This window comes from Budorcas taxicolor, chromosome 1 (assembly GCF_023091745.1).
Source record: "Budorcas taxicolor isolate Tak-1 chromosome 1, Takin1.1, whole genome shotgun sequence".
NCBI classification, from domain to species: Eukaryota; Metazoa; Chordata; class Mammalia; order Artiodactyla; family Bovidae; genus Budorcas; species Budorcas taxicolor.
In genome coordinates this window covers 21,608,772-21,620,900 of record NC_068910.1, presented here as the reverse complement: position 1 = coordinate 21,620,900, position 12,129 = coordinate 21,608,772, and the positions used below count along the sequence as shown (strand labels likewise).

The following is a 12,129-nucleotide window of genomic DNA, read 5'->3' as shown; positions in this document are numbered from 1 at the left end:
TGATTAACTCAGGTCCCCTTATTAGGACCAGGCAGAAGAAAATCCCTTAGTCATCAGCATTGTGAAAATCCCAGAATGGTGAGTGTTCAATGAAAAGATTACCTTTGGGCACCTGAAAAATAATGGGGGAGCTCAATAGAGTAACCATTAAGCCTGTCTACACACGCTAAGTCAGGTGGAGGGTCTAGGTAATTAGCTGGGACATTCAAAGCCAGAGAAACCGTTTTGGACCTTCTGCCCTGAGTCGGCACAGATTATTATTCAAATCCCTCAAATATTTTTCGAGGAAAAGCCATTTTAGGTTGTGTCCACATACAGTGAGAAACAAGACTTAAATATGACTGGTTAATAAAAGTGGTTTGATAGATTTTTTAAAAAACTGGATTATAGACAGCTTGGGGGATGTGAGGTTCAAAGCTGTAACTTACTGCCTGTGTGACTTTAAGCCTAATTGCGTCCTTTCTCTCAGCCTCAGTTTTGTCAGCTGTAAAATGGGACTGTTAATAGGACTCTTTTTCAAAGGTTGTTGTGAGGATTAAATATAACAAGTGCAGTCTTCCTAACTCTGCACCTGGCAAGTAGGAAGCACTCAAGAAATGTTACTTATGAGTCGTGGTGGGGGACATGACTCATTCTGGGTGTTTGGAGAGATTGTGCATTTAGACACCATCCAAGGAAGGGGCTGTGAGTCAAGCATCAGTGGCTTCCATCCCTGTCCCTTAATGCAGTGCCCAGGACCTGAGAATTGTTCTTTCCTGAAGACCTGTGAAAATATGATCAGCTGGTCTTATCACCTTCACCCTTGGTCTCCATCTACTTCTCCTAGTTTGTGTGTCTCTTTTGAACCCAGAATTGGCTCTGTCTGGTCAAGGGGTGAGGGTGGGGTGTTTATGGATACTGCTAGAGAGGAGGCAGGCATTCTTTGTCCCACCAAAGGGGATGGTGGGAAAGTAGGGCGTCTCAGGAAGTGAAGTCTGGCTGCAGTCACAGTTCTTGCCTCCCTTGGAGGGCAGTTGGGTCCCTATGGAGAAAGGATGGTATCTGGGCAAACCCCTCTCCCTCAGCCTTTTCTCCTGTGCCATAGGGCACTTAGCTTTGTACTAGAGAGTGCTAGGGATATGTGATTGTATGTACAGAGCACCCTGACTTAGGGAATTGCCCTCCCACTCGTGCCCTGGCTCGGGCAGCCTGAGGAAGGGAGTAGAAGGGAACACTGCCTCGGTGTTCTAGAGAGGAGTCCACTGCATATGGTGTTCACGGAATTGACAGGACGTTTGCCAGACTGAGAACCAGCTAAGATACCTGCTGGAAACCTGGGGAGATTCCAGCATCCTTTTTATGGTGAGAAATTGCTCATGGACTAGACATGAGCAGTGAAACTGTCTCCATGGCCACTGGGATGTGGAGCTGGTACTTGGTCTATACCAGTAATCCAACATTGGAGTAAGAAGAGGTGCATGTGGTAGCTTTTACCACATCTGCAGCTCTGTTCTTCACCCTTAGCTGGATTACCTCGTCCAATCCCCTCCGTATTCCTTTGAGGAACATTATAATTGTCCCATTTGCAGAGTAGGCTCAGAAGTTAATTAACTTGGTCAAAGTCACCTGGTGTGCGCTCAGATTTTTCTGACCCTTGACAATGATTCGAAATCCCTATTGAGTTGGGAGGATCTGGTGCTTCCTCTCTACTTAGCATATAGCTGGACAAAGACAGAGTCCTGTGGATACTTTAAAAAAAAAAAAGCACCTAAAGGTAGCACATAAAGGTTGACATTAAGCAGGAAAGGGCTCTCTAGGGGCCACAGTTCGATCCTGGTTCTGTCAGCTTACTCACTCAGCTGCATCTCGACATGTGTACTGAAAAACAAACAAACGAAGAAACAGAGCTAATAATATTTTTCTATCTTTTTAAAAAGTTTACTCATTTATTCATTTTTGGCCGTGCTGGGTCTTGGCTGCACACGGGCTTTCTCCAGTTGCAGCAAGCAGGGGCTACTCTCCAGTTGCAGTGCACAGGGTTCTCCTTGCGGTGGCCTCCCTTGTTGCAGAGCACGGGCTCTAGGGCACCCAGGCCTCAGTAGTTGCAGCACACGGGCTCAGCAGTTGTGCCTCCGGGTCTCTAGAGCACAGGCTCAGTAGTTGTGCACGGGCTCAGTTGTCCCATGACATGTGAGATCCTCCTGGACCAGGGATTGAACCCATCTCCCTGCATTGCAATGTGGATTCCTAACCACTAGACCACCAGGGAAGTGACAGCATTCTGTCTCTTAAGAAGATGAGCAACAGACAACGGGAAGCAGTCTTAGAGGTAATCTCTCGCGTGAGGAAAAGCTCACGTCGGAGCATCCTGCATACCTCATGCTTGAGCTCCTCCAGCAAAGTGTCCTTGGTCACAGAGACAGCCAGCGCCTGGCTGGACCAAGATAGCTGTTTTCACCTTCCTTTAGAGTCCCATTGTGTTCCTCATCCTTCCTGATTGTATGCTCAAGAATTACCATGACCTAGTTCAACCCTCTACATTGAAGGTCCTTGCTGAACTACATGAAGGTTTTCATTTCCTTTGCCATTAGCCCTTCCTTTTCCAGACACTTCTTCACTTTTCTTGTAGAAGACACTTCCAGACTGCCCTGGGTCCTCAACATCCTCCTTCAAGTTCAGTGGCCAGAACCAAAAATGATACAGCACATCTTTCTAAATAATAATAGGACCACAACTTATTCTGTGCTGTTTTTTATTAGGGGATGGGAGAAAGGTTAATAAGGTTAAGTGCAAGTCAGCAGTTATCAAGTTTTTAAAAACGGCCCGTGAACTGAGTGCTGGTGCATGTAGCAGAGGGGATGATTTTCATCCGGGTACAGAGTTCACCTCATCTTCCCAATCTGATTTGAAAGGAGTAGGCTCTGACTGGTGTCCTTTTCTGGGTTCAAACTGCATGTTGGTGGGAAGAGTGGGCGTGTTGAAAGGTTGATCATTTCAGCTGTAGCAAAACTCTTACCAACTGCCAAGCACTCACTCAACAGAGCGAAGGAGGCAATTTGTAGCTGAGAAGAGGAATTTTGTCAGCAACTGCCTGCCTGACTACTGAAGCTTACCTTCCTCACACTTTCTACCGGTGGTGAGAAAGAAGATCGGGAGTTCAAAAGGAAAAGTTAGGGCTCAGGAGACCTGCATCTTAGTTGGGTATCTCTGCCTTCTGGCCCAGGTCAGGGTCAAATAAATTTTTAAATTCGGTGGGTTTTAATGTTCTCAATAGTCAATAGATAGGATTAATAGCCCTCCCCCCTTTTGCAGGTTGGCTTAAAAAGAAACAATACATGAAAATGTTTTGCAAAGTGAAAAACATCATAGAAATGTTAAATGTTAATGTACGTAGAGGAGACGTGAAAGGAGAGTCACCCTCTTGCTCAAACTAAATTCTATAACAGGAATAAAGAGGTAATAGTTCAGGTTGAGAATCATTTGGCAAAATGTTAATTATGCGAAATCTAGAAAGCTTTCCTCATACTCCCCTTAACAGCCCAGGGTGGGTTCACTCCTTCACCCACCATGCTTTGCAAGCACCCAGCTTTATATGCAACCCTTTGAGCTTTCAGACTGACTCCTGCAGTGACTTCTCCATCTTGTCTGCTTATCCCTTAAGCATCCTGAAGCCAGCACTGGTCACTAGCTTCTTCTTCCTTCTACAGATTTTCCCTGAGTGCCCTTTCTAAGCCAGATACCAAATGAGTCACAGGAGACAGCCATGGGCAAGACATGACATTGTGTGGGAGACAGACATTGCAGAGAAATGACTGAATTGCAGTTGCAGTCAGAGCTGCAAAGAAAAAAAAATGTAGGGTTCTCAGAGAATCTGTACCAGGATACTCTGGGAATCATCTAGGATATTGGTGGTGATTTCAGGAGATAGAATGCATTGTCCTCTCAAAAATTTACTAATCAGTGTGTATTCCACCCTTTAAAGTTTACAAAACACTTTCTTATACATTTTTTTCACTTGATCAGGTAGGTTATCAACCCTACAAAGTACGCAGTGCTATCACCCTGTTCTAGAAATTGAGTAACCTAGGCGAAGGGACTCCAGAGTGATGATCTGAAGGTCAACTATTAAAATTAACAGTTCTGTCACTTACAGAACTTTTGAGTCCAAATCCTGTACTCTCCACTCTGCCCATTGGCTCACTAATTTCTCCTTTGTTGTTTAAGTTTTTAAGTGTGGTAAAAGTCACATAATATAAGACCTATCATTTTAACCATATTTAATGGTACACGTCAGTAACACTAAATACATTCACGTTGTTCCACAACTGTCACCATTATCCATCTCCTAAAACTGTCACCTTCCTGAATTGAAACTCCTCATTAAACACCGAGTCCTCAGTCTCCCACCCCACCCCACCCCCAGCCCTTGGCATCTTTGACTGTACTTTCTGACTCTGAATTTGACTATTCTAGGTATCTTGTGTAAGTGGAATCAGACCACATTTGTCTGCACCTAATGTAGATTGGAATGCATTTTTAAGGTGAACTTTATATATACCCTAAGAGTTGACATTTTAAGAAGTGGCTTTGAGCAAAGAGCAACAGGGACAAATACTCCCTTGGATATTTTCCTGGGAGACGTGTGGGTGAATGTGGTGATTCCAATACTGGGGTGCAGCGGGAGGGGAGGGTGCTAAAATCCTACTTGGCCTGCAGCTGAAAAATTCAAACATAAACAAAAGCAATATTGAAAAAAATTTGATGAGGACTTTAAAAATGGTCCACATCAAAATAATAATGATAATAATTTTTTTTAAGGGGAGGGAGGAAAATGCAGAACTCCCACACGAGGTCCAGTGTGTCAGTAAAACTTTGCTGTCTTTCTCTTTTTCTCTCCCTCCCTCTCGCTCACTCTTTCTCTCTCCAAAGCAGTGGGTATCGCTTGCAGAAAAAAATAGCAAACAGATTTTATTGTTTTAGTACCTTTCTTGTGTTTCCTGGTCAGCTTTGTCTGCCAGCAGATTGTTTTAACTCTGATGGTGATACAGCATCAAGCTGTGAACAGCTAAACATAAACACCAGCCTCACTTCCATTCTCTCCTTTCCTCCTTAGGTGAAGGCAGCTTCCAAATACGTGGATGTGCCTGTGAGTATTTGAAAACTCTTTTTCTTGGGGGGAGGGGTTGGCTTTCATGAGAATTTTGATGGTGCTCTTTTCATTAGTTGCCACTAAATTGTATAGTCCTGACTTGGATCACCAGAAGAAAGGCAAGAATATTTCCTGGTAAAATCGTTTTGAGATGAGAAGAGGGTATGGTTTCTTTCAGCAGGAAAGAGAGACGGTGTTTGAGGGTGACCCTGATTCACTTTCGTTTCCATCTCCATTGGTTTTTCTGGCATATTTCATTCTGTTATCATCCAGCTCCCCTCCCCTCCTATGTGCACACCTTGGGAGTAGGGCGTTGAGCTAGAAATTTGCACAAGCATGCCAGCATTTTCTAAAAACAAATAAATTCGGAATTTGTTCATTTTGGGGTCAATTCTGCAATTGTTTTAAAGAAACCTTACAAAACTGCTTATAATTAGTCCAGACCTCATTAATGAAGAGAGCTCTCCAAGTTCACAGATAAAGCACTCAAAGTTGTCCAAAATTTACATTTAAATTGAGGTTAAGTATTACACATGAATGCTAGAGTGTGGGATTACCTGTGATAAATCAGGATACATTTATAGACCGACTTGGGCCTGCCTATTAGCAAAATAAAATTGGAGAGATTTAAATATATTCCAATAAAGGGGAAAAGAAAATGATTCTATTTCTCCATTTCTAACAAAAGAGGTGTGAGTCTATTATAAAATATTAAATTTAAAGAGCTTATCTCAACAGCCACCAAGGGCCTTGTACTGAGCGTTTCTCATTCTGAACGTGGTTAAGTACCCTCCTTGTTCAAATACTTATTTGTTAAAATTTGTTTTTTTCTAAAAGGATTTATATTAACATTTAAATTCATTTCCCCAGGAAGCTCAGTGTGTAATGGTTTATTGGCTTATTTCTCAAAGGATGGCAAAATGGAAAATTGGAGGGAGTTTAGCATTAGCATATATTTTGTTTGTTTAATGAAAGAATGTACAATCAATAATTATGCTTTGAATTTATATAATACTTCTCATCGGGGGACCCCCGACTCCTTCACGTAGATAGTCCTTATAATGGAGAAGAGAAAAAGCTCACCTACCTGGAGCTAGGAGAGAAGTAATTTATTTTTGCAAAAGCCCCAGAGTAGCAACTTCCAGTCCACGGGGAGCAGACTACTCAAGTTTTTGAGCCTGGTTCTCTATCCTTAAAATAGAGATAAAAACGCACATCATAGATTCACTCTGCAGATGACATGGCACATACATGGGGTACTCTCTTCTGCAGCAGGAGTAGGGTGGGGTGGGGGGAGATATTTCTGCTCTGTTGCACAAGGGAGGAGGTGGGATGATTTGTTGACATCCACCCTGGCCTAGCCTGGGCTTCAGCAGTCATAGAAAGGGAGTTTATAGTCCCCAACCCAAAGATCTGGTAACTGAAGTCTGTTTTCTGTTACACCTCAAAGCAAAGGGGAGATCTCACCAATGAGATTTAAACAGATTTAAACAGGTGGGCATCCTTAAATAGGTGGGCAAGACCTAAATGTTGGAAAAAATTGATTTGGCAATTGGTTCTATCAACTGAAATTATTGGGGGCAGAGGTCAAAAAAAGTCAAGTATTGGTAATGTCACTTGGCTCAACCCACTTCCTGTGAGCCAGGCTCAGATTTATTGTCAAGATGTGGACAAAATGGATTCTATGTCGACACGAAAAGGCACAAAAATCAATTAGCCAAGCTTCCCCCACCTAAGGAGACAGAGAAAGTGATGCAGTATGTCCCCAAATGCGGTATACTTCCCACCCACAATATACAATCTTATAGGAACAAAAACTGCAACCAAGCCTTATAAACAACCTCCGTGTGTGAGGCATTGTTTGAAGCACTTTACATTTAACCTTCACAACAATCCCCCTTGGAGATGAGGAAACCGTGGCCCCGAGAGGTTGGCTTGCTGAGGATCCCACGGTTCATAAGAGGCACAGCTGAGCCTTAATGTTCTTAAACACTATATCATCTGCCGGATATGATTTCCTTTAGTGCATAGACAAACATCTTTTTTGGAAAACCGAGAAATTATTTTAATTAATATTAGAAAAATACAATTGGCATGTCAAATGTGCTCTTTCACCCTGATTTCACCCATTAGTACGCCTTGGGGACAAAGCTCAACTTTAAAATTAAGTTCCTTAGAGTATTTTTGCAGCAAATCCCTGGTGGCTCAGACAATAATATTATAGCAAATGTTTTAATAAATAATTTTCCAGAAAACATTAGTACAGGCTACACATGTACTATATGTACATTGTTCACCCAGAGTAAATAATAGTTAACTTCTCAATAATTATTTACTTCTCGAAACAGCCCTGGGAGGGGAGTAATAGGACCATCATGTTTCACAGTGAGGAAACTGAGGCACAGGGAGGTTCCGTGGCTGCTACGGTCACCTGACGAGTTGATGGGTGCATGAACCTTCAAGCGCTAGCGGTTTGATACAGAGAGCCACTGGCACTGGCTTCCAAGAGTCAATGGTGTGTGTTTGCTTCCAACTCTGCCATCAGTGAGGGCATGTTGGTGGCTCAAACTCAGCCTTGGGGGGAGTATTTACACCACAAAACTGTCAAGCACTACACTTCAAGGTTGGTTGTTTTGTTTGGTTGTTTTCGTCTTGAAGAGCCAGTCTACCAGCTCACCAGCAAATATCACCTATTAAATCAGTAGTCCCCAAACCAGAATGTGCAGAGGTGATAGTTGGCAAGGTTTTTTCGGTTTGTTTCAGTTGTTTTTGCTGTTTTAATAGAGATTCCCAGCCCCTTGCCTCTGGAGATTCTGACTCAGCCATTCTGGTGTGAAGCCTGGAGATCTCTGAGAAGCTGTCCACTAGATTCTGGTATTCTGCACAACTCTGGGATCCAGTGGCTAAATCAGTGATTCTTGACCTTTGTTCTATACTGGAAACATAGGGAGGGTTTTGTTTTTTTTTTAAGTATCACTATGAGGTTGTTCGGCAGCTTAAAGGGGAATCTCTGGGTGTGGGGTCTAGGCATTAATATCATTCAAGCTTCCCATATCCTCATTTGCAGCCAGGTTTAAGAACTCTGGGATAAAATCATCTCTTAAGTTGTTTCTAGTTCTGGTGAGTTGACCTCTGTTGCCCTGTGACGTTTTTGGCACACAGTTTGTTGGTTTAGTTTCTTGTGGGGACTAGTATTTAGTTACCGTAGACGTTTGTCTCTTAATTATCTACACTAAGAGAGAGAAGCACTATTATCAGTCATTCAAAACATTGCATGATCCCCAAAGCACATCTCTTTGTCTTAGGTGGAATATTCAACCCTTCAGTATGGAGCAGATTTGCATTCCTAATTAGGGCTTGGAGAAGGCAACGGCACCCCACTCCAGTACTCTTGCCTGGAAAATCTCATGGGTGGAGGAGCCTGGTAGGCTGCAGTCCATGGGGTCGCTAAGAGTCGAACACGACTGAGCAACTTCACTTTCACTTTTCACTTTCATGCATTGGAGAAGGAAATGGCAACCCACTCCAGTGTTCTTGCCTGGAGAATTGCTTTAGGATGCTGGAAATTTGAATTCATTTCCCTCAAGCTCAGAAATATCCTGGGAGGAACACACCATGATTAAAATGTCCTATTTCTTCCAAGCCACCAAGTGGCTTCTTCAAATTATGTCTTCTACACATGGATTATAGTTAACTATATGGGGATTTATATGGTCATTATTTGTTTAATTATTTTTTAAAATCTACATCTCATGCTGTCAGTCTGTCCAAGGAACATTTAAAATAAGCAATGCAACTGTGAAATATTAAAAACCATCCTGTAAAGTTTTTCCCATTGTTACTAGATAGCCATGTGGTTTAAAGTGAAATGAAAGTCGCTCAGTTGTGTCCGACTCTTTGCGACACCATGGAATTGTCCAGGGCAGAACACTGGAGTGGATGGCCTTTCCCTTCTCCAGGGGATCTTCCCAACCCAGGGATCAAACCCAGGTCTCCCGCATCGCAGGCTGATTCTTTACCAGCTGAGCCACAAGGGAAGCTTCATTTATCTAATAACATCAGTTGTTCAACCAACAGTGTTTTTCATCTACAACTACAAGTTAGCTTATTGGTCAGTGAACAGTTACAAGTGTAACTATTTTGGTTGAAAACCTGCTTAGAATGCATTGCACAACCTTCTCTACCTCTTTAAATGGGAACTGACAGTACTTGCACCTTTTCCCTGTGACCAGGGATCCCCAGTGGCCATTTAGTGACCTGCTCCCCCAAGGACTTCCCAAGACGTAGCCCTTCATAGCCCCAGACCTCACTGTATGCTGAGTCTACATGTCTGTTGCTCCAGTTTGGCAACCTTCTCCCACAAGCTACGGGTATCAGGAAAGGTGATAACTTCTGTCAGCACCTCTGTTTCAAATAAGTCCCCTCATCGCCCTTCCTGGTCCACCAAAGGATGGAAAACAGGCTTGTCAGAATTGGACAAAAAGCTGGTCAAAAATGTGGGGACCAGAGGACTTGGAGAAAACACATTTTCATGCAGACTTGGTCTTTTTTTTTTTTTTTTTTTTTTTGACGTTGGTTTCTCTGAAGCAACTTTTTTCTTCTTGATTCCAAAGTAGATTCCAAAGGTAGGTAAGGTCATGAAGTGATATAATCTTGTGGGGGATGTGGGGGTGAGAATCATAGTGGCTTATGTTTAAATAGCAATTTGTGGCCTTTGAGGCAGTTTAACTTTCATTATTTTAGCTGATGATCATAACAATCCTTGAAGGTAAGTAGGGGAGCTATTATTAATCCCATTTTACAGATGGTTATAACCAAAGCCCAGAGAAGTTGAAATGACTTTCAAAAGCTCCATTGTGTGGAGGATCAAATAAAAAATCCATGTAGTGTGACTGAGTAGTTTAAATAAGGAGGTGGGACAGAGACTTATTCATTCATGATTTTGTTCATTTGGGAAATATTTAGTGAGCACATACTATGTGCCATCATTCCTGTGCTGAGGATACAATTTAAAAAAATAGATCAGATAAGGTTCCTGTATTCATGGAGCTTATGTGCTAAGTGGGAGAAGACAAAAAGCAATTATATATATTATACAGTGTCAGATATTGGTGAGTGCTATGAAGAAAAATAAAAGCTCAGTCAAAAACTCAGTTTTTTAACTACCTGGGTGAGCTGAACTGCACTAATATTTATTTTCAAAGTTTTAAAGCATAAATGAAAAGCCCCTTTGAGGACAGCAATTTAGTGAAAAGAGAAGGAGGGGTGAAAATAACCGTTATTGTAGATCGCTATTGTGGTTACAAATAGGTCTGCTGAATTTGGCTTTGAATCTTAGCTCTAAGATGGCTGCCTGCATCCAGGAAAAGTCAACGTCTGCCACAAGTATCACCAGGGAAGAAATGGAAACAATAATAAGTTTCTCAAGTGCCCCAGGTAGGGGTCCCCATCCCCACTGAGGATGCCCTGTGATGTGTGGCTGCCAAAGGGAGCGGAGGAGAGAGTTGCCAGCTTAGAACTGATAGCTATCACCTCCATCTCATTGGAGAACCTCTATGGTTTCCTATCATAAAACTGCAACAATTATAGGACCATCACACAACCTGCTCAGTCCATTCGCTGAAAATTGCTTGAAAGTGTAGCAGTTGACTACTGCCGCTTTGAGTTGTCCTCATTGTTTTTCAAATTAATACCTTGTCATTGTTTCAGCAGGTGTTAAGAAATGTTAGTAGCATCCCAGGGGCCAGGCATTGGCCCTTTGCTTGATAATTGTTTGCTTTGTATCGGAAAAAAAAAAAAAATACAAACCTACTGTTTCCAAACCTTCCTCATTTTCACCCTGGAAATTACACAGAAGTGTTAACTAACTTCAATTTGCAGTGCCTGACAGTCATGTCTTGTAGAAAAAAATGATCCTTTGTGATCTAAGGTAGTCACAGTAATGAAAACTAATCTTTTTAGTTATTAGCAAACATACATATCGACTGGAAATTTAAGGGGTTTGTGGCAGCTCTCCTAATGACCCACATTACAGTGTTTTAATAGGTTTCTTTGGAGAAAACTTTGATTGCGACATCTCAAGCAGTGTGCATTGTTAGTTTAGTTTTCTTTTTCTTCCCATAAATGATTTTGTAACTACTGAATGAGACCACCTGCTTACCTTTCCAGAACATCTAATTTATTTAAAAGTCTAATCCTTCCCCCTCCCCATCTTTTTGAATCCTTGGACTCTAAAGCTATACCAGGAGGAAAGACAATTGGTTGAATGTCTCCTCTGAGTAAACTAATAAGGAAATACTCACTATATACTCAGGTTAAACTACCCCCACAATATGACTTGGGTAGGAGGCGGTATAGATTGAAAAAGAATTTTTTTACTTGTCACATCCTCAGTTTTTTAAATTGAGGGGATCAGGGAAAGCTGTCATTTTTCTAATATTATTTAAGGACAGACAGTGGAAGATAGAGTATTTTTGAGTATTTTTTGATGGAGCTTTCAACCAAAAGAAAAACCAGAGAATATCTCTCTGTTATCTGGTAAAGATTTATCCATTAGAGTATCTTTGCCAGAAAAAAACAATTAAAAATGGGGAAAAAAAAAAAAAAAAACACCTGTACAACCCTGCAATCTCAACCTCCCTCTTGCCAGGCTGAATTTCTAGAAAGAGCTGGAGATTTTAATAACAGTTTCAGTTCCTGGAATCTCAGTCCAGGCTGTGGATAGTGATGCCATATATGGTGGACCCTCTGGATTCGGTGTGCTCTGGACTGCTCCCGGCTCTAGAGAAGAGTTTCAAACTCCAGGGGAAGTGCTGGGGGTCCAGGCAGGGTGAAGCGGGCAGAGCATGCAGGGGTAGTCGAGAAAGAGCACTGTCTGAGAATTCCGTGTTCACGTTCTCCTGTTTCTTTGCAGAAACCTGGGATGGACGTGGCTGATGCGTACGTGACTTTCGTCCGCCACTCTCAGGATGTCCTTCGTGATAAGGTCAATGAGGAGATGT

At 42.2% G+C, this 12,129-nt stretch overlaps 1 protein-coding gene across 1 annotated transcript in view; it reads left to right on the top strand.

Moving 5' to 3' along the window:
- Window positions 1-12,129, top strand: part of CADPS (calcium dependent secretion activator) — a 480,748-nt gene that overhangs the window by 431,429 nt on the left and 37,190 nt on the right. Inside the window, exons 31-32 of the mRNA XM_052657031.1 lie at window positions 5,093-5,125; window positions 12,042-12,129. The exon at window positions 12,042-12,129 is cut by the window's right edge and continues 20 nt beyond it. Of these exons, the coding sequence (XP_052512991.1) occupies window positions 5,093-5,125; window positions 12,042-12,129 (121 nt within the window). The remainder of the gene's footprint in view (window positions 1-5,092; window positions 5,126-12,041) is intronic.